The 19,275-nt window shown below is 50.7% G+C and overlaps 8 protein-coding genes across 8 annotated transcripts; 2 read left to right on the plus strand and 6 right to left on the minus strand.

Moving 5' to 3' along the window:
- Window positions 1–280: 280 nt before the first annotated feature.
- Window positions 281–1,537, minus strand: PtrM4_092560 (metal-dependent protease PAD1/JAB1 superfamily; the record flags this gene model as incomplete). Its single annotated transcript, XM_001934317.1, has 3 exons — window positions 281–910; window positions 998–1,269; window positions 1,354–1,537. The coding sequence occupies 3 exons, from the start codon at window positions 1,535–1,537 to the stop codon at window positions 281–283; spliced, it is 1,086 nt and encodes a 361-aa protein (XP_001934352.1).
- Window positions 1,538–1,978: 441 nt separating this feature from the next.
- PtrM4_092570 (peroxisomal membrane protein pex16) lies at window positions 1,979–3,271 on the minus strand (the record flags this gene model as incomplete). The annotated part of the gene is made up of 4 exons (XM_001934316.1): window positions 1,979–2,102; window positions 2,153–2,987; window positions 3,038–3,073; window positions 3,124–3,271. 4 exons carry the CDS (start codon window positions 3,269–3,271, stop codon window positions 1,979–1,981), a joined length of 1,143 nt encoding a protein of 380 aa, XP_001934351.1.
- Window positions 3,272–3,999: 728 nt separating this feature from the next.
- PtrM4_092580 (HD superfamily hydrolase) lies at window positions 4,000–4,695 on the plus strand (the record flags this gene model as incomplete). Its single annotated transcript, XM_001934315.2, has 1 exon — window positions 4,000–4,695. One exon carries the CDS (start codon window positions 4,000–4,002, stop codon window positions 4,693–4,695), a length of 696 nt encoding a protein of 231 aa, XP_001934350.2.
- Window positions 4,696–6,465: 1,770 nt separating this feature from the next.
- On the plus strand, window positions 6,466–7,017 carry PtrM4_092590 (Zn-clus domain containing protein; the record flags this gene model as incomplete). The annotated part of the gene is made up of 1 exon (XM_001934314.2): window positions 6,466–7,017. One exon carries the CDS (start codon window positions 6,466–6,468, stop codon window positions 7,015–7,017), a length of 552 nt encoding a protein of 183 aa, XP_001934349.2.
- Window positions 7,018–7,854: 837 nt separating this feature from the next.
- Window positions 7,855–9,711, minus strand: PtrM4_092600 (uncharacterized protein; the record flags this gene model as incomplete). The annotated part of the gene is made up of 1 exon (XM_066107007.1): window positions 7,855–9,711. The coding sequence occupies one exon, from the start codon at window positions 9,709–9,711 to the stop codon at window positions 7,855–7,857; it is 1,857 nt and encodes a 618-aa protein (XP_065962675.1).
- Window positions 9,712–10,044: 333 nt separating this feature from the next.
- On the minus strand, window positions 10,045–11,817 carry PtrM4_092610 (GlcD, FAD/FMN-containing dehydrogenase; the record flags this gene model as incomplete). Its single annotated transcript, XM_066107008.1, has 2 exons — window positions 10,045–11,571; window positions 11,620–11,817. 2 exons carry the CDS (start codon window positions 11,815–11,817, stop codon window positions 10,045–10,047), a joined length of 1,725 nt encoding a protein of 574 aa, XP_065962676.1.
- Window positions 11,818–14,023: 2,206 nt separating this feature from the next.
- PtrM4_092620 (uncharacterized protein) lies at window positions 14,024–14,953 on the minus strand (the record flags this gene model as incomplete). The annotated part of the gene is made up of 2 exons (XM_001934312.2): window positions 14,024–14,579; window positions 14,637–14,953. The coding sequence occupies 2 exons, from the start codon at window positions 14,951–14,953 to the stop codon at window positions 14,024–14,026; spliced, it is 873 nt and encodes a 290-aa protein (XP_001934347.2).
- A 1,134-nt stretch (window positions 14,954–16,087) lies between these two features.
- On the minus strand, window positions 16,088–18,736 carry PtrM4_092630 (uncharacterized protein; the record flags this gene model as incomplete). Its single annotated transcript, XM_001934311.1, has 7 exons — window positions 16,088–16,356; window positions 16,410–16,563; window positions 16,614–17,336; window positions 17,387–17,846; window positions 17,895–18,130; window positions 18,182–18,604; window positions 18,653–18,736. The coding sequence occupies 7 exons, from the start codon at window positions 18,734–18,736 to the stop codon at window positions 16,088–16,090; spliced, it is 2,349 nt and encodes a 782-aa protein (XP_001934346.1).
- Between the last annotated feature and the right edge of the window lie 539 nt (window positions 18,737–19,275).

Genomic DNA, 19,275 nt, shown 5'->3' on the forward strand with positions numbered 1-19,275 from the left:
TTGTTGAGTATGGATAACAGACTCATTTCGGTCCGTCATGTATCTATAGGTATGCTGTGACGAGTCAGTAATCATACCTTTGGCATGTCCGGATATCCGCCAACTGCTGTCATGTTCTTGGTATTTCGTATCTATCATGCCGTTATTACACAAATGCCAGGGTCATGCAAAACGAAGTTGCCCATGTCTCTTCCCAAGCCCTCAAGTGTGGTATAGTACACGGTCTTTGCCAGAAGGTGCGTCCTGGTCACATGCTCTATCCCCATGTCTCCTTGCTCCTTCAGCCCTTCTTCTTGGGCTCCTCCTTGGCCTTTTCTTTGCCCTTTTCTCCCTCCTTGACCTCACCATTGGTCTTTTCATCCTTCTTCTCCTTGTCACCCTCCTTGGCCTCTTCTTTCTTGGCCTCCTTGTCCTCCGCTTGCTGCTTGTTCTGAATCTTGTTCTCAATTAGGTCGTGGAAAGCGGTGATGGCGCGAATCAAACTCGAGAGGTAGATGGCCATGAGCTGGTCATTCGTCTTGATGCTCATGGCACGCGCAAGCTCGCCATTGTCAACAGCGCCTGCCTGGCCTGCCGAGGCACCGACGCCGTTGGTTGCGCCGCCGACTGGTGCGGCCTTGGGTGTGGAGAGGTTGGGTAGGAGGTTGAAGACGTCCTGGAGGTTTCCGAGAATGGCGTGGTTGACGGGTAGGTCTTCGTCAAGGACCTTTTGGAGGTATTGTCCAATGTCTCGTAACCGTAGATGTAGGCCTTGGAGTGACTGTAGTTGCGAGGTTATGCGTGTAGAGAGAGTGCCAACAGCGACATCACGGATATCACGCAGGAGGTGCTCTACACCAATCTCCTCGGCCTCTTCAGCCTCGATTATTGAGGGTGTGTGTACGAAAGTCTTGGAGGTGGTTGTGCCGTCCTGGACGTCTTGTTAGTTCCCGAACTAGTTGTCTTTCTCGCTGCCAGGGCCATTGTTATGTAACAGGGCCAGGGCAGGTGCACTCACATCCTTGATCTCTTCTACCGCAAAGTACGCATCTGTTGGTACGCCGACTTCCTTTGGCTGAACGTCAATAATGACGAGCAGTGGGTTAGGTGTGTACCGCTTGAATAGCTCGTTGACTTCCAAGTCGGACGCCCGTAGTTTGGGGCCTGTGTGATACCAACCGATGAGCTTCTCCCGCGCGTTGACCTTCTTGAACATGTCGTTCATCGATTCGACGTAGTTGTGGTCCAGAAACCATACCGAGGGGTCTTTTTCATCTTCTTCGAATGGTACTGCGGCCTGTCAGCTCTTGCATACGTCGCTTGCCCCAGTTGTGCTGCGCAGGCGGCAAACTAGACAATGGAGGGGCTACACACCCGCGAAGCTGTTGGACACGCGTACGTTCTTGCCGTCGTTCTGTCCAAGTAGTACACCAACTACTCTCCTCTTGGTGCCCTTGGCTTGTCGGCCATAGTGATCTGCTGCCGAGAGGAGTACGAGCGGCGCGACCGAGACATTGCGGGTCACGAGCGACAGCGTCTCTGCTGTGGTGGCGGGCATGTTGATGATGTGTGTCCGATCGCCGAGGAGAATGTGAATTGTTCAAGATGAGGCGGCGGTGACGGACTCTGTTGGACGGCGGGTGGTGTGTGGTTGTTGTTGTTGATGCGGCTCTGCAATGGTCATCGAAGCTTTCGGGACTGGCGATGCTGAGCTAGCGCTCCGGAGCTCTGGCCCACACACCGAGCAGTCAGCGAGCGACGTCAGTATCCCCCGAATTCACGCATTGCACATATCAAGACTGTCACATGTAGAACAGTTAATCATTGGTATCTAACGAAAGTATAATACAAATAGCGCTCTGCAAGTTTGAAAGTAAAGGCGCCGCCTTATAAAATCTGTTCGTTCACGTCGTCTCAATTGAGACATCAACACCGAGGACCCCATTGTCAAACATTACCGCGTTGGACCGAGAAGACCCGTATACAAAAATAATAAAAATTATAAAGTGGCGGTCGGGAAGTAGTACTGGTCCCAGAGGTACTCGTAGTCTTCAATGACACCACCGACCATGTCGAGAAGGAGCTTGCCCTTTAGCTTTCCGGTTATCGAGTGTATCCAAGCCCTATTCACCGTTAGCATAAACCGACATAGGGGGAGTACGCGAGGACTTACTTGGTGATGTTCTCGTAGAAAGCGCCGCGCATGACCCACCAGCCTAGGGACCAGCCCCGCTTCCGCAGCTCCTCCTTCTCTAGTCCTGTCAAGCCTCGCAGTCCTCCGGCTAGTCGCTCTTGGAAGTCCTTCTTTGCCAGTTGCCTTGCCCCATATTCCATGCTGAAACCGACAAGCCATGGCCGCCAGCTCTTCCTGTCGCCGCTAAAGTGTTGCATAGCCAGAGCGTATACGACCGGTCGCAGAATGTACAATGTCTCCGCAATCTCACCCTTTCCACTCACTCGGTGTAGCAGGGCCTTGGGTGGCTTGATATCGTCCGCCGTGAGAACCTTGGAAAGGAGGTAGCTAGAAATATCCGAAGAGTCTGGTAGGCTCGGCATGGAGAGGCCTGTCCTGGGCATTGTCCAGTTCTCTGCCTCGACTGATCGCTCACTGGGTGGTGTATCCATCCCGTCGGCCGATGCTGACGATTCCTCCAGCGAGCTAGGGTCGATTTCTCTTTGGGGGAGCGGCGGAGAGAGAAGTGGTCTCGAGTTTGTCAAGCGTAGCAGCAACAGTCGGCATACTGCCTTTACCACCTCCAGCAACACTACCACGCGCCACCGGACCTTCTCGCCCTTTCTCTTGGCCGCCATCTCCCACAGCAGCTCGGTATACTGAATCATCTGGAGTACGATGGCGATCCGCTTGTACGTCGGAGAGCTTTGGGTCCAGAACTTTGTATATCGGTGATGCGGGGTGAGGGGTTGTCGTCGCGCCCCCGGCATTTGCGCCATAGCCTTGGAAAGGAGAGAGTCATGGTAGAGGGAGAGAACCTGGACGCCGCTGTGTACTGAGACTTTGTTAGATGCAATAGTCGCCGTAGTTGGGTGCGAAACGTACAGGACTCGGATGCGATCTCGGATTCCCGGAAGCGTCCTACAGTTGTTAGCGGGCCGCCAAAAATAACCTTCTTGCCATTTACGTACCAGGGATGATGTAGGTTAGCGATCGCAGCGCTGACTCAATCTGCGTCACCGCGCTGCTGTTCTTCGTGATGAAGTCTGAGTACATGCCCAGCCACTTCGGGGGCATCGAGAACACCTCGCCCGTCTTCTGCGTCGCTTGCTTGTACATGGCCGTAGTCGCGTCAGCAAATGCGCTGACTTCGGGCGGGTTTGCGACGTGTACGTGCCCGTGTTGAGATATGCACGTGTAGATAGGAGCGATGGACGAGGGTGAGATGGTGCAGGTGCGTCTGTCTGACGCGCACTAACTTACCAAGTACCGAGGCACGTCCGGCTCAGTCACTAAGTTACCCTGAGTCCCTGACTACCCCGGATGCGGCGCGTCCACGTCGGCATGCCGACGTATCTGCTTTGGACACACAAGATAACCTCAACATGGCTGATTTAGTTGCAGCAGTAGCTACCTGCTCTCTTTCTAGCTACATTGTCAGTGACGTTCTCATTCCAGCCAGTGACGTGTAGGCTGTGACGTTTCTTGCCTACACACACCTGCCATGATGCAATTGCTCGCAGATCATGGGCATTTACCTTTCGCATACCTCTGCTACATGCCACCATCCAGGCCGGCGTTGCTCACTAATAACGCACCTAGCATGTGACTGCGCGTAAAAGGAAAAACACGACACGTCACAGTACCGAGATACCTGTGCGAGCATACACCGCTCAAGCAATACAAAACCCTCTTTGTTTCGGACGCCTCTCGTACTCATTCTCTCCCTGTTGCCTATTCACCTTCTGTCTTCATCCCACATCAAAGTCACCTGCAAGCAGAAGACGACTTCAGTATCACGTCAAAGTTCAAATACCCTCAAGGCGTCCACCTAGAGTCTCTACACAATGCCGAGCAACGACTTGGACCAGCTGCCCGTTCCTCGACTACCCATCAGAGAAGAGGACAAACGACTCTTTGCATCAATCAATGGCTTTGTCCACCAGTACATGTCCAACTACGACAACTCACACGATTACCAACACATCCTACGCGTCCTCTCCAACACCAACCGAATCCACCAGGCAGAACTCAAGGCCGATCCTTCAGCCAGCTACGACACCACCGCCATGTTCCTCGCTGCAGCTCTGCACGACGTAGGCGATCACAAATACGCAAAACCAGGCGAAGACGTCGAGCACCAAATCGCCAACACCCTCCTCCATCATGGCGCATCCAAAGAGCTAGCCCTAAAAGTTCAAACCATTGTCAAACACGTATCATACAGCCACGAAGCCAGCAACCCACAAGGTGTTGCCCTGTGCCTTGAGCAACATCCTGAACTAGCCATTGTCCAAGACGCGGATCGGTTGGATGCTATTGGCGCAGTGGGAATAGCACGCACCTTTTCTTTTGGAGCAGCAAAGATGCCGGACCTACCCATGGGAAGGACTATTGATCATTTCGAGGAAAAATTGTATAGGCTAGCGGGCATAATGAAGACGGCGTCTGGGAGGGAGATGGCAAGGCAAAGACATGAAATTCTCATGGAGTTTGTGGGTAGGTATCATGATGAGGCAGAGTTGAGCTTTGAGTTACAATGAAATTTTGTTACCTTCCATCTCATGGGACCTTTTAGTATTACAAGAGAATCTAATTCTAGTGAACGAATGCAGGGGCTATCGGGACGGCATGTTTCGGCATGCATACATCCGTGCAGTTCATGTGTGTTACTCACCTTGATATGGAGTCTGAATCAGTCATCACTACATCTCGGCCAGATGTCCATATCAAGTCTTGACTATTCGTAACATCCAGGATGGAGCCTTTGTGAAAGCCAGGGTCGTATCTTCTCATAAGTGCATTCACCAGGGTACTACACCCAGAAAGAGGGTATCTTACTAGCTTTCAAGTGGGTAGCTTTTTTATTTACAGCCAACGGTATAATACAGGACTCGACTCGGCATTTAAACCCGGGTATCATGGATCCCGATTGGATTGGGAAGAAAATCCCGATTTTTATCAATTCCCAATTCCATTACACATGCATGACGATAAAAGTACCAAAGATAAGATGGAGGAGTTGGTGAATGACTCAGTTATTCGGGAGAGTCGGGAGAGGCTGAAGTAGCAGAAGGCCAGACTTAAGAAAAGCAAATGTATTAGTACTGCTCTAGAATAAATACATGTGCACACCATTAACAGTGTTGGCTGATTCTACAATAGGAAAGTGCTAACATGGTGATGTCAGGATTCTTCACTTTTAAGGTGGTGAGGTGGTTCTGTTCACTACTTAGGTAAATCTATGACACGCCGCTTGCGGGTGTGAGGGACTTTTCTCACCGATGAATGTGCACGGGCCGATACCCAAGCAAAACATGCTTTTAATCTATCCAATACTAGCAAGTCGCATGCAATGCACATCTAAGATGCCCTGCGTGGCTTCACGGAAGAGGTGTGCCAGCCAATCAGCGTGCATCAGGTGACAATCTCGGCTTACGCATCTTGGCGAACAGCGTGCCTCTACCATCAACCTTCGTCTGTCGCTCACTGCATTTGTTGTACATTATCGAGTCAGATCCGGGCGGCACGGCCGACTCCAAACACCTTCTCGCTGCTAGTGCTCTGTTGCCAAGCCCACACTCCATCTGTAAGACATTAGTTGGTGTCCACAATGCACGTTGAGGATGTATGTACCCGGGTACTCTACCCACATTCTACCCAGGCAGACAAACATAGTGCTAGCTACGATCGAGGCTCTCCGAGACCGCACGGAACCGTCGTAGTGGAGACGAGGACATGCCACAGAATCGTAGGATTCATGTACGGTACGATGTCGTGCATGGAAATCTTGCAAGGTGCGACTGCATACAGCACAGAGGTGGAACGTCTATCTCGCATCTGCTACTACATCGATCTGGAGCAAGACTCCATGATCCCGGTCGGGTCGACTCCGCGAGATGGTACCGCGCCGTCTCCGATTTGCCCCTGTTAGGTAGGACACCTAGTGCAGGAGCACTGCTTCGACGGTGAACGCTGTGCAGAGACCACACCCAACAGTCGCCTATGCTTCCAGCTGAGCGCAAATGAAGTACGACAGTATTACGAGACGAAACAGTAAGACTTGGGTTGAGTTCTAGGCGAGGAAGATTTCTTAGCAATACGTGACGTTCCGCTACAAGCCTCATACCGACTGCTGATTGGCGGGTCAAGTTGCCGTGTCCCAATCAACATCGAGACTGGCTATGCCAGCCATATAACTAGGAGGAATCTAAGATATCAACTGCGTTTTTGGGTTAATCGACGATCGGTGTATTTAAAACATGTATACCTCTGGACCCTGCTCGGTTCACATCCCTAGTATCCCGGCGGCCATGCGTCCCCTCAGACCCCTTCTTCCTTCTGCTACACGGCCACGCAACGAGCCCCTTCCTCTATTACCCCGCGAGCGCGTCGCATCTGCATGCGATCAGTGTCGAGCCCGAAAAATCAAATGTAACGGCAAGAGGCCTGTGTGTCTTGAATGCGTCAGGCGCTCAACATCCTGCCACTATGCCGCTCGATCGACCGAGACACAGGGACAAGCCCTGAAGCGAAAGTACGATGCGCTACAGTCTGAGAACGAGGCATATGCCGAGTTGTTCAGCCTGATCCGTACCAGGCCAGATAACGAATCCTTTGAGATTCTCCGTCGTATCAAACTGGGTACTGACGTCCGCGATATCCTCAAGCATATCAAGGAAGCGGATCTGCTTATTCAACTCAACCTGAGACCGCAGAACAGGTTCAGATACACACTTCCCTTCATGTCTACCATGTCTGCGCGTATCTCTCATCCGGAGAACTTGTACTACGCTCCATCTCCATCCGAGTCGCCGCCTGAGCCAGTCAATATCCCTTCAATCGATTCGCTTCTGGATCGTTGACCAACCGCAACCAATTGGAACTATCATCCGGCCACATTCATTTTTTTCAGCTCCAGGGACCACGCAGCAGTTATACCCAGAGAAGAAAAACAAGACCACTCGACTATCAGCCCAGGCTCGTACCCCGCAGTCAATTTTTAGCGACTCTATCGGAGTTTAATTGCCTCCTCGTTAGCTCCGTAAGTCTGTAGAATCTTTGCATCAGAACTGATTAACAGCTTAATCAGGCGACCGAGGGATCCGCTGAGCTGCATTGAGCTGTTGGCGATAAACCTACTGAACCATTTATTTCTGAAAACAAGCTGGCTAGATGTGAAGCCAAATCCCGGCTATCTAGCTTACGCACATGATGCAGAGTTTTGTACGCACCCTGCAGATGAGAGGAAGGGCTTTGTGTTTGCCTGAGTGGGGGTTCACCGGGGTACTGGTTTCTTCAGTATCATAAGTCATGTAAGGACCCGCTGTCTTGTTGACGGGGTATAAAAAGAGCAGGAGAAAGAAGAAAATACACCAGCAGTTGTTAGTACATTATTTCAGCCTTGAGGCAGAGAAAGATAAATCAATTGCCTAACCGCTCCATGTACATACAAAATGCTATTCGGCGACGAAATAGTCTGCTATTTAGCTAATAGGAGCTCTGTTTGTGTTGACGTGTGGTGTGCTGATGTACTGAAGGAGCTGTTTAACGTGTCCGTGCGCGTGATGCGCGGATTCGCGTGATGCGCGGGGAACACCATATCCACTACTTCAAAAATGAAGCTATTAAGCCACGTATATAAGCTGTTATTATACGAATTTATAGAGGGGGAGTAATTAGATGCTTGCGATCAACTTGTACTATCTATATTTTGATGGGAGGTTGACGTTGCGGCCACGTGATGTGAGCTTTGATGGAGGAGCTGGAGGCTCTTCTTGAACTTGAGCACCAGCGCGAGCAGCCTCAACGCGTTTTTGACGCTTGTTGTTCGATGAGGTAGCTGCTGAAGCTCTCCTCTTTCCCTTTTGGGGTAGTTGTATAGCTTTAGCAGCGTCTCTCTCCTCCTTCTGGCGCGCGCGTTCAGCTGCTTTCTCAGCTCGCTCAAGCTCCCTCATCTCCTTGAGTCTCTGCCTCTCCACACGCCTCTCCTCGAGCTCATCTTGACGCTGCAGTCGAGCCTCCTCGCGCTGCTTCTTGGACCGTGCTTTTTGGAGTTTCTCCTCCGTCTCATCTCGCTCCCGTACTGCTTCTCTAGCTCGAGCCTCACGCAGCTTGCGAGGAGACCAGAAGACAGAGCCACCGTGATACTCCTGGCGCTGTTGAAGGTCAAGAGCTTTGCCCTTCTTCCTGTGCTTCTTTTTATGTTGAAGAGCCTCCTTTAAGCCCTCGTTCTCATGCTTTAAAAGCTCATACTGCACAGAGAGATGGTGAACGCTTGAGCGCAGCTTTCTTGCCTCATACTGATGGCTATCATTAACAGCAGCTCGTACTAGCCGATCGAGCTTTCTCCAGTCATGATCAGAGAGCCCTGACGATGAGCTTCTCTCAGCTTCTGGCGTGCTAGCAAATCTACGAAGGATAACGTTGGCATCCATCGGCCAGATCCCAGTGGCTTCGAAGGCCTTCAATATGAGGCTCTCTGTGAAGGAGGATATCCAGGCGCTCCAGAAGAGCGGGAAGAAGTCCCCTTTCTTGATTGGAATAAGGCCTTGAGCCTTATGGAGATGGTTAGTGAGCTCGTTAGAGTAGGCTTGAGAGAGTGGCTTGAACAGCACTACATCTAGCGGCTGGAGCGTATGGGTCGAATGGGGAGGAAGGATCATGAGGAGGATCCTATGGCGATCGCAGTACTTAATAAACTCCATCGTGAGGTGAGATCCATGGCCATCAAGGATGAGCAATCTCCATCTACCTGATCGTTGCTTTGTAGAGCGATCAAACACCTGCTCCAGCCAAGCTAGGCCTACGTTATCATTTGACCAGCCTGTTGGAGATGATGAGACAAAGACCTCATGTTCTCCTGCCTTGATATCTTCTACCCAACTCGATCGTATAGCTCCATTTTTAGCTGCGTAGATAAGGGCTGGAGGCAGCGAGCTCCCATCAGCGCAGCAGCAGGCCAGGACTGTCAGAAACTCGCGTGATCCATCCTGGAGAGATGCTCGAACCTCCTTCTTCTCCCATTGACGCCTGCTGAATATCCTCTTACTTCTGCCTATCAAGCCAATTAAGAAGCCCTTCTCATCCATATTGTATATATCTCGAGCCTCTAGGTGATATTCGGTGATCTTTCGATGCAGCAGCTCGAAGTAGAGTCTATACTTTGACTCAGAATCAGCCAGGTGGCGCGTACGATCCATGGCGCTGGTCCACTTTGAGATGAGATGGATCTCGTGTCGGTTGATGAAGCGAGTAACCCAGCTCTCGCTGAGCTGCTGATGGGCTACTTCTGATGAGAAATTCCTGATCATCTCTCGTGTAGGAGGAATGCCTCGCTTTGTGAGCTTTTCGATATATCTCACAAGCTCTAGCTCTTGTTGTGGGTTGAGTTTCTGCTGGTTGAAGTTCTTGTCTCTTTCTGAGCTTGTCTGGCCCTGGTGCCTTCGGGTCAACGTAGATCTCACAACACCATGCTTAGCAGCAATTTTAGTATACGAGAACTGTTCTCCTGGCTCTAGATTTTCAATATCTTCAATCGCAGCTTGAATTGGGTCCATATTGGTGGAGTTAACGTGTGTTGAAGGTGAAGGGGTTTGACGTGTTTTGGTGTTCCCCGCGCATCACGCGAATCCGCGCATCACGCGCACGGACACGTTATATGCTGGAAAATCTGAGGCCCGTCACACGAAAGCGTGAGAGGCAATGTGAATATCCAGTATATAGATCGAACCGTCTAGGGAACAAATGGACCATTGTCTTACTGTCTCACGATGCTGCCTTTGTTCAATGTCATATGCAACAAAATTACTGTCATAATCATTTCAATTTCATTTCAAAGATGACATAAAAGCAACGCCTTTTATTCACACACACACACAAACTCCTCAATGCTACGCACCAACAGCCTGCGGATTCCAAAACACACTCTTAGGATCCACCCTCTTCTTCAGGCTCGCCAGCTTCCCATACACATAGTCGCCATAGTACAATTTGTGTGCAGTCGCAGCATCATAACTAGGATCCACATAATTCAAATACGCGCCAAACATAGTCTGCGGCTGGGCATCGATAATCGCCTTATTGATACCATTGACAAAGTCAATCGACTGGGCGCCATAGCCGTAGTTTTGCAGCACCCACAGACTCTCGCGGTCGTTGTAGGCGGCGAAATCGAGGTCCTTGGCGTTGATGGCGGAGCCGGGACCGCCGTACAGGTTGATGATGATGTACCACTGGACGGAGCCAGAGGTCTTGAGGTAGTCGTAGAGGGCGTTGAGGGTTGTTGCTGTGAGGCCGGTGGATTCTGGTACGGTGACTGATTTAGCGAAGAAGTCTTCGTGTTCGTCGTAGCCGGTGAGGGGTTCTTTGATGGTGGTTTTGCCAGATACTAGGACAGTGTAATCGTACCAGCCCATGGACTTTACGGTTGCGGTGGCACTGGGTAGGGTGCGGAGGAGCTCGGGCTTGATTTTTGAGTTGAATTCGTCGACGGAGCCGAAGAAGGCGCCGGAGAGACTGTATGAGCCGCCGTTGTCGAGGTAGATGCCAAAGGAGATGCGGTTATCGATTACTGTGGCGTTCTTTGCGAATTCCTGGATGTGCAGGAAGGTGTTTGTCCATGTGGTCTTTGAGTTTTGGATCCCGCTGAAAACAAATGAGAAATACGTCATACTGGCCGGAGCTGCATGTGTTTGGATGTACAGCTTGGTTACGATGCCAAAGGAATCAGCAGCGCCCCTAATAGCGTACCAGATTTCGGGGTTGGTGGTCTGTGCGGTTTTGATGAGAGTTCCGTTTGCCAACACAACGTCAGCCCCAACAATCTGGTCCATAGCAAGGCCCCAATTACGCGATGCATGCCCATAGCCACCATGCAAGAAATGTCCACCGGCTCCGACACCTGGACAGGTTCCTTGAGCAACAGCAGCCTTGCCTTGGGTGTAGATGCCATCAGCAAGATTGCCCAAACGAACACCTCCACCGACTGCAGCGATACCAGTGCTCTTGTCAAGCTCAACAGTTTGAAAGGACTGCAAGTTGATTTGCATAGAACCGTCTTTGCCGCCAGAACTGTAACTGGCATATGAGTGACCTCCTGACTTTGCCTGGACCTTGAGTCCGGCCTGACCGGCACAGACCACCGCATCTTGAACATGCTGGTTTGTGATTGGTAGCACAATTACAGCCGGCTTGTAAGGTAGACGTAGGTTGTAAGGCTTTGCAAGATCGGTATAAGCGGCATCTGACGTCATCTTATAGGGAACATCTTTGGCGTTCAGACACTGCAGAGCATCCCCAGATACCGGTGTAGGCGCCGCAGATGGTGTAGCAGAGGGGACTATAGAAGATGGTTTGCTAGTGCTTGGCTTAGGGCTATTGGCACAGGTACCGAAGCCTGTCTGACATCCAGTTCCACACTGTCAAAGTTAGTACACGAATCTCTCTGTATCCGATACAACACTCACGTATGCTGTCGCGGATCCACAATAGCCATATTGTGAGCAACAATCTCCGAATGATGATCCTTTGCAGGTGAGGCCCTGAGATCCGCCACATGAGCCATCGGTTGAGACTGCTCTCTTGTTCAGAGATGCCCTGGAAGGTGACGCTGTGACGGAGCCGACGGACAGCAGCCCGGCGACGAAGGAAACTAGGAACTTCATCTTTTATGTCGAAGAATACATGTATGAGAGAATTCCCAATGTCTGAGGAGAAAGAAGACCCAGACAAGTATGTCGCAGGTGGCGTGTCGTACCAGTAAGCTCGGCGCACGGAGTATTGCCGGGTAAATCACTACAGCCAAAAAGGTGAACGGGAGTAAGCGCGGCCACTACAACCCGGCAATTATGGCCGAAGATATATGAAATGAAGATGTTCACTTACAAGGGCAACGCAAAGGGTCAACCCTTTAAGACTACTTTTAATACGGGAGAGGGGGGGGGGGCGCCCTACCGCAGCAAGCTCCCGTACCTGCATCAATCGCACGTCCTCACAAGTACCACGTCAAACCCACAAAATTGCGCGAGAATAGATACCTCATCTACCCTAAGGCCCACCACTCGGTTGTCGGGCATAGAACCTAGTGGCGATCTTTCCAAGTTCGGTCCTAACACAAGCTGACTATGCAGAACGCCTCAACATGCCCGCGACGAAAAACGATCTTCGCCTCCCCGTACCTCGCCAGCAAAGGCAGCGTTACATTGAAAAAACGCTTATGGGAAGGCATGACCTGGCATGGGCGAGCATTAGGGTGCTGGCGGATCGGTGACGGCGCATTTGGTGCTGTTTGGTAATTTGGTAGGCCAAGCAAGACATGACGTCTGTGTCCCTTTTGTTGTGCGCATGTACCAGTATTAGCTTCCGATGTGGCAATGGGTCATTGACTAACAAATACGAGAAACCATGACCGGTGACAAGGCATGACATTGTGGATATTTGATGTGGACTGGAGCTAGGCCTTTCGCGGGCTACCGCTGCGGGCCTAACGGCTTGCTTAGGCGACCCTTGACCCGAAGTTGCTATTTTTGGCAACCCTGGGTTTGAGTGTTTTGATAGCTCAGCAGGGGATGACAATATGAGCTGATAATTTGGAGCACGACAACACCTCATAAGCCTCACGCCTACTATATCCGCCCAGCCATAGGTATGGCAGCATATCTTTGTTGTCTTATAGTCGCTGGGAAGTCTTCAGCTCTTTAGCACGATAACGGATATGTCGTCACAACTATGAGTCTTTGTAGAGTTGCATATTTTTTTGCAAAAGGCCTTTCATTTCTAGTCTACCTGCTATTACAAGGCATCAAGCCATGCAAAGAAAAATAGACAGGTTACTACGAGGAAGTACTCTTGATACAATCCATCACTACCGATACCGCCAAGATGAAAACTCCAGGTCTAGCTAGACTATGGAAGTGACTTTATGGCCGATGGACCAAATCAATACTCGACGTACCAGGCCCTGTGCCACCTGATGTCGTTTTCACACCTGATAGTCCCATCATCCCACTGAGGGTCCGCCTTGAAGGGAAAATCTAGGTAATCACCGCACTTCAAAGACCCAGGTCCATGATCGCTGGATTCAAAGCGGCAATCCGGTTCACCCTCAGGATCGAAATACCAAGTCTTGCCTGCCGCGACGTGAGGTGGTGTTGCAGTATATGCAGTCAATCAAAGTGTAACCGCGCGAGGCAGTAATCAGAGTATATTGTATGTGTTGTCGTGTTGTGTCTGCTCGCCTTTTTACGAAGGCAGCAGCAGGGTCTGTTTACATGACGTATCTATGATCCAGCTGAAGTAAGAGGTGCTCAATAAAGTGAGGAAGCAGCACCAGACCACCAACACGTGATCTGCTTCTCCTCATAACCGTCACAGGTGGAGAGTCGGGATTAGCCGAGTTCTGGAACATATCCCACGTGACCTTTTCGTGGAGGATCTTGAAGCGACTATCGATGGGGTTGCAAACAGCAGAGATAGCAATACCCTGCGGGCCTTGGAAAAGCCTCCACCATCGAAGACCCGGTAGGCTGAATAAGATAATCAGGATAGAGTGCTTGGGCGTCTCTTGCGTAGACTCCGCAACAATCAATTCAATCCGGTCACTCTCCTAGACCCACTTACCTATCTAGGTAGGGCTTAAACTCCTATAGGTAACTACTAGGCTTAAAGCGGTAATCAATCAATCCAATCTGAACCTTCTAGGACCCACTTAATTGATTGTTGCGGACTGTGCTCTTGCGGCAATGATGGCACGATAACTGGGTGTGCATCGGCATCGAGAGTGGCCCTGATCCTCGTTATCAATGAACGAGCTATGGCAGCGTAGCCATCTGTCGTAGGGTGGAAAGGGTGAAGAACTAAACCCTGTAGGTTTTATTGGTACGGGCCGATCTTGTCCAGCCATTGGATGTTGCTCGGATCGCTCTCAGTGTAGGCATCCTTTCCTTGACGAATGAAATTAACTGCCACGGCCATGTCCCAGGGGATCTCATGCGGATCGTTGGTGAAGTTGCCGTGCTCGAGCCAATGGTCAACCTCGGCTTCCGTTGGCTCACGAATGACAACATTGCCCGATCCACTGTCCCAAATTATACCTTCCGGAGACATGTTCCAGAGAAAGACCTTGTCGCCGAAGAACTGATCACGGAGGACATGACCAGGTTGACAAAAGCGTTGCTCGTCAAGGTGCTCATCGATATCGATGAAGGTTGCGCGCTCCGCATGGAAGCTACCCTGTATGCCAGCCTCTATGGCAGAATTGAGAGATACAATGAGTTCATTGATCTTCTTCCTCAGGGCGAGGCTCAACCTCGGACGATCACTCCTACGCATGGCAAAGCTGACGTCGTCGCACCAATCACCCGCACCACCTTCATCATAGAAGAAGCGGAAATAGCCAGAAAAGAACAGCCTAAAGTTAGGGTTCTTCCTGACATTTGGATAGTCGAAGATGGCATTGACGATCTAGCGGGTATCCTGAAACAACTGATCCTTCCACCCGCCATGAATATATGTAGCGGTATTCTCGATCTCCTTGGCGCACTTGCCGGCCTGGTCTGGGTACTCTGGGCCCCAATCTGCTCCTTCCGGCGCAAAGATGCAGGCAGCTGCGAGGTTCGCAAAGTTTACGTTGTTAGCTCCAACTTGGAGCAAGATCATGTCGATATCTTCCGGAATGTCGTTCAGTTGGATGTGGCCCAGATTCGGCTCGGCGTCAATTTGACGCCACCGAGTACCCGTGCAAGCCTGGAAGTGAAACTCCTGTGTTCGACCTTGAGAAACCCAAGAGTCGTCGTTGCTCATCTGAGCCGAGTACGCGGTTTTGATTCACATGCAGTGGTCCGTATTGTTATCGTAATCGGTAGATCCCCATAGACCGTATGTAACTCCGCTCTATATTCGAGTTAGTGCTATTACCAAGTGAGACCGGACTGGGAAATACTTACTGCCCACGAATTGCCTAGGCAAGACCAAACGTACTTGGAGGAAGCCTCACTAGCCACCACGGGGTTGTTTGCCGAGGGCGGGGTAGCGGTGCCATTGTCAGCACAGTCCGCAACAATCAATTAAGTGGGTCCTAGAAGGTTCAGATTGGATTGATTGATTACCGCTTTAAGCCTAGTAGTTACCTATAGGAGTTTAAGCCCTACCTAGATAGGTAAGTGGGTCTAGGAGAGTGACCGGATTGAATTGATTGTTGCGGAGTCTAATTGTCAGGCGCTGCGTAGGTGATGGCCAAGTAGGCTGCCGAACAGAGGAGAAGAAGCCAGTGCATCTTTTCCGATATTGAGTTAAATGAGAGTGTATATCGGTCACAATGCAAACTTGTATAGGTCTCTGGATAGAGAGGGGAGTACGAGAGGCGGGGTGGAGATCTAGATACACGTCATGAGGGCTAGGTAAAGGTGGCGGAGCCATTGGATCCTTAAAATAAGAGAGCAGAGTGTTTGCTTCTCGCTCTTCGCTTGTACGAATACAGCGGCAAGTAAAGCTCCAAGACGTGTTATTGTGGAGGGTATGACGTGATCGACAGCTCTTTCACTTTGTTAACATAGCCACAGACCTTTACACGACGAGATAAGTTATTGAAACATGTCTAGTGCAAGACAGACTTATCCAAGGTCATTGTTATGTAATGCAAAAGATATCAAAATGTCTGACCGTATTGACAAGCCCACGATTGCAAAACATACACCTCGTCGTGCCCTACAAGTTTGTCACAACAAGATATAGAAAATTCAATATTATATAACTTAGCTATGGCCTTTCTAGAGCACATGCATGCGCGTAGAGAGCGAAGTTGAACTACAAGGAGAATAGATTTGACTGGGAGTATCTAGCATAAATCACGAAACACCGACTAAGCGCCAATAGACAGACCATTACCCAAGATCATAGCTACTCAGACTGCATCGCATGAGAAGATTAAAAGATTTCCTAGTTGACCCTTCCCCCAACGGCCTCGCCGACTTGCGCCAAGGGAGCAACGGGGTTCTGTCTGCGCTTAAGACTAATCTTGACCCGACCAACGCGGCTCATCTTGTCATCAAATTGTGTTCCTATACGCAACACCGTCTCCCTATACATGGTTTGTGTCGTCCAATCATAAGAGCAGCCGATGATGCGCTTCATGCCGCCCTCGGATCCAGCCATGAGGAAGCAGACCGGTGGGCGCTCGGCGAGGAAAAGCGTAGCAGTCATGTTGCCTAGGATGTATTAGTAAACAGCGGATTATGAGGGAAGACAGTCTAAGGCGTACCGGTATCGACGAGTGTGAAGATGCGCTGGTCTCCAGGCCCGGCTCTCTTGGCTTGTTCAACGAGAGCTGCGACGGCAGGATCGGACGTAGGGTCGAGGGGAATGCATTCGTTGTGCCTGTTGCGCTCATGTCTCGAGAGGGGACTAGCTGCTGCCTAGAACGCTCATCAGTACCAATCCAAACTGTAAGTGAAATTTTACATACCGTCCACTTCATGCGCCCGAGTCTGCCACCGAATATCTGGGTTTCGATGGTTTCCAGGTTCATGTAACCTTCGAACCCAAAGAACCAGCACTGTTGATCCCAGAACTTGCCAAGGTAGAGCAGACGGAGCAGCCATGGCGCCAATGCCATGAGTATTAACGAGTAGACCAGCAAAACAACGCCGAGTGTGAAAAGGGTTCCACTTCCACCCCCAGCGCCAACAAAACCAATGGCGACGAGGAATACCACGCCTCCAGAACGTAACATTATCCTGGAGAACATACGCCTCCAGGAGTCACGGCTAAGGTAGGCGACAGGGGTGAATGACTTCCAACGGACATTGGCCGCTCGGCAACCATCGAGAATGATACTGTCATCCTCCCCAACGCCGGCGATACCGACGTCCTGTGGGAGGATATCCCAGAGCTTGGCGTTGTATGAATCAGACATCGAGTGCCATGGCGCATTTGGGCTCGTGGGTAGCAGGCAGAACAGGCGTTCCAGAAGCTGGTCACTACCATTGGCCAAAGAGAGACGAGCAAATGCTTGGAAAGCAGAGTCGCTGGGGTCGATCTGGGGTCTGATTCTGAGTAAGCCCATCAGAGCGTAGGAATGGTCTCCTTGGAAGTGTTTTTCGGTATCTCGGTTGTGCAGACACTCTAGGGCAAGCGTGACCAACTCGAGCTGGTTGAGTAAGAGGTTACCTTCGTAATGGTCGATAAGCTAGAAAATAATCAGCAAATGAATGGATACAGGAGTGGAAGTAACTATACCTGTCGTGCCACCTTAGCATCATCCAGCCATACCTCCGCAGCGAACTGATTTTTTGCGACCAGCCGAGGTCGTGAGAGGTCGCTGCCACGCACGTACACTCTGATTTCTTTACCGGCGGGCGCCAGGAGTACCTCGGGAAATGTCCAAACTCGGCGACCCCATTGTTGGAGCATCAGGGCCGGCGTGTTGATCTCCGAGGAGTTGTTGGGAGGGGGTCCAACCGCGATGGCAAGGAGTTTTGCTCCTCGGATCACGTCGCAGATGCGGTACACGTCCTCTTCGAGTTGACCGTCAGGCATGCAAGAACATCCGACCCAATAGGCTATGACTCCGGCGTTACGTGCCGCTGCATCAGCCATCTCATGCAGGACTTTAAAGTCCTCCGGTCTATTGAACTGCTCAGCCGTGTACGCAATGAAGATGTAGTCGAGCTCCCGATCATGCTTGTGTTCGTTGGTCCTGGTGTTGTCAGTCATTGGCTCACAGACATCTATCACTGAGGCATACCATCTGTCTACGGCCATGATCTCGGCTGGCCTTCCCTCTTCACGCAAGAAGCACAAAAAACGGGGACACAATATTCGTTCAGCGACGGGGTTTGCCTGGCTCGGAGACTGTTTTCTAGGATGATCCGTCTCAATCATGTTCTTTGCGACTTTCGAGTATCCCCACCAATGATACGGCACGCAGTCATAGTTGCCATTATTCCTAGCCTCTATCTGGGCAGGCGAAGGACTGGAAATCTAAAGTACCGTCAGGACGCATACGTGATGTTTGGGTAAGAAAGAACTCACGAACATGGTGATTGCGCAAGAAGCGAGAAACCACTTCGCGCAGAGCTTTATCAGCTCATCGTTTGTGGGTTTGCCATTGTTCTTTGTTGGGTCGATGTGGTTGAATGGCCAGTTCGCTAAACGCATATATATCGGTGACACGTTGCGAATGAACGTACGCCTGTACGTAGACCCTGTGTTGTTCTCGTAGATATCATCAGTAGCCTGCACAACAAGTTTGGAGACCATTCCATCCCAGGACGAAATGTAGCGGTCATCGAGGTCACCCTCATGTATGCGGTCCATGAAATCTCGGTGTCGGTATTGAGCAAGCTTCTGGTACCCAAAGCCTGGCTTCCGATAAAAGTTTGGAAAGCCCCATTTGGCATTCGTCCATGGAGAGAAGATGTGGGCATAACCCTTCAGTATGACACGTGCATCGCGCTGGGTCGCGTCAGAAGACTACACATCGCAAATTCGTACTTTACAAACCTCGGGCTTCTCTGAGTCTGAGTAGCCGATAGAGCCTCGGTTTTCAACCGGATAGACCACTGCTTGAGAGTCGTTGGGTCCCATCGTGCCAAAAACAGCCGCTTATTTGAAACAGCCACACAACTGTGTTATAAAGCCCGGCTGTGTGTTATGGTGCTGCAGTGGCTGTTGTTGATGAGGATAGTAGGGTTGGGGATAGTTATAGTTTAGAGGCTTTTCAATGTTAGAACTAATTTTCGAGAGGGGTTGAGATACACTTACTTGAGCTGGAAATATCGGCTGTGGATGAGGTACTGGCTGAGTTCCGACTATGACTGGAGGCTTCAAGTTTGGATTGTTTGGGCCGTAGCTGCCTGATCCGCCGTGAACTTTCCCCTAGCCAACAACATTAGCCGAATGGAAGATAGATGGAAGTGTCCTGGCCTTTCTCACAGGGTAGTTTTGCTGGTGTGGCTGTATTTGGACAAAAGCGCTGTTTGGGTCGTAGTTGCCTCCCCCAGCGTGAGCCTTACTCTAGCCAACAATGTTAGGCGGATGGAAAATAATCTGATATATTGGGTCTTTCTAACCGGGTAATTTTGCTGAGGTGGTTGTACTTGGACAAAGGCGCTACCGCTGTTTGG

The sequence above is a fragment of the Pyrenophora tritici-repentis genome, chromosome 4 (assembly GCF_003171515.1).
Source record: "Pyrenophora tritici-repentis strain M4 chromosome 4, whole genome shotgun sequence".
Taxonomy (NCBI): Eukaryota; Fungi; Ascomycota; class Dothideomycetes; order Pleosporales; family Pleosporaceae; genus Pyrenophora; species Pyrenophora tritici-repentis.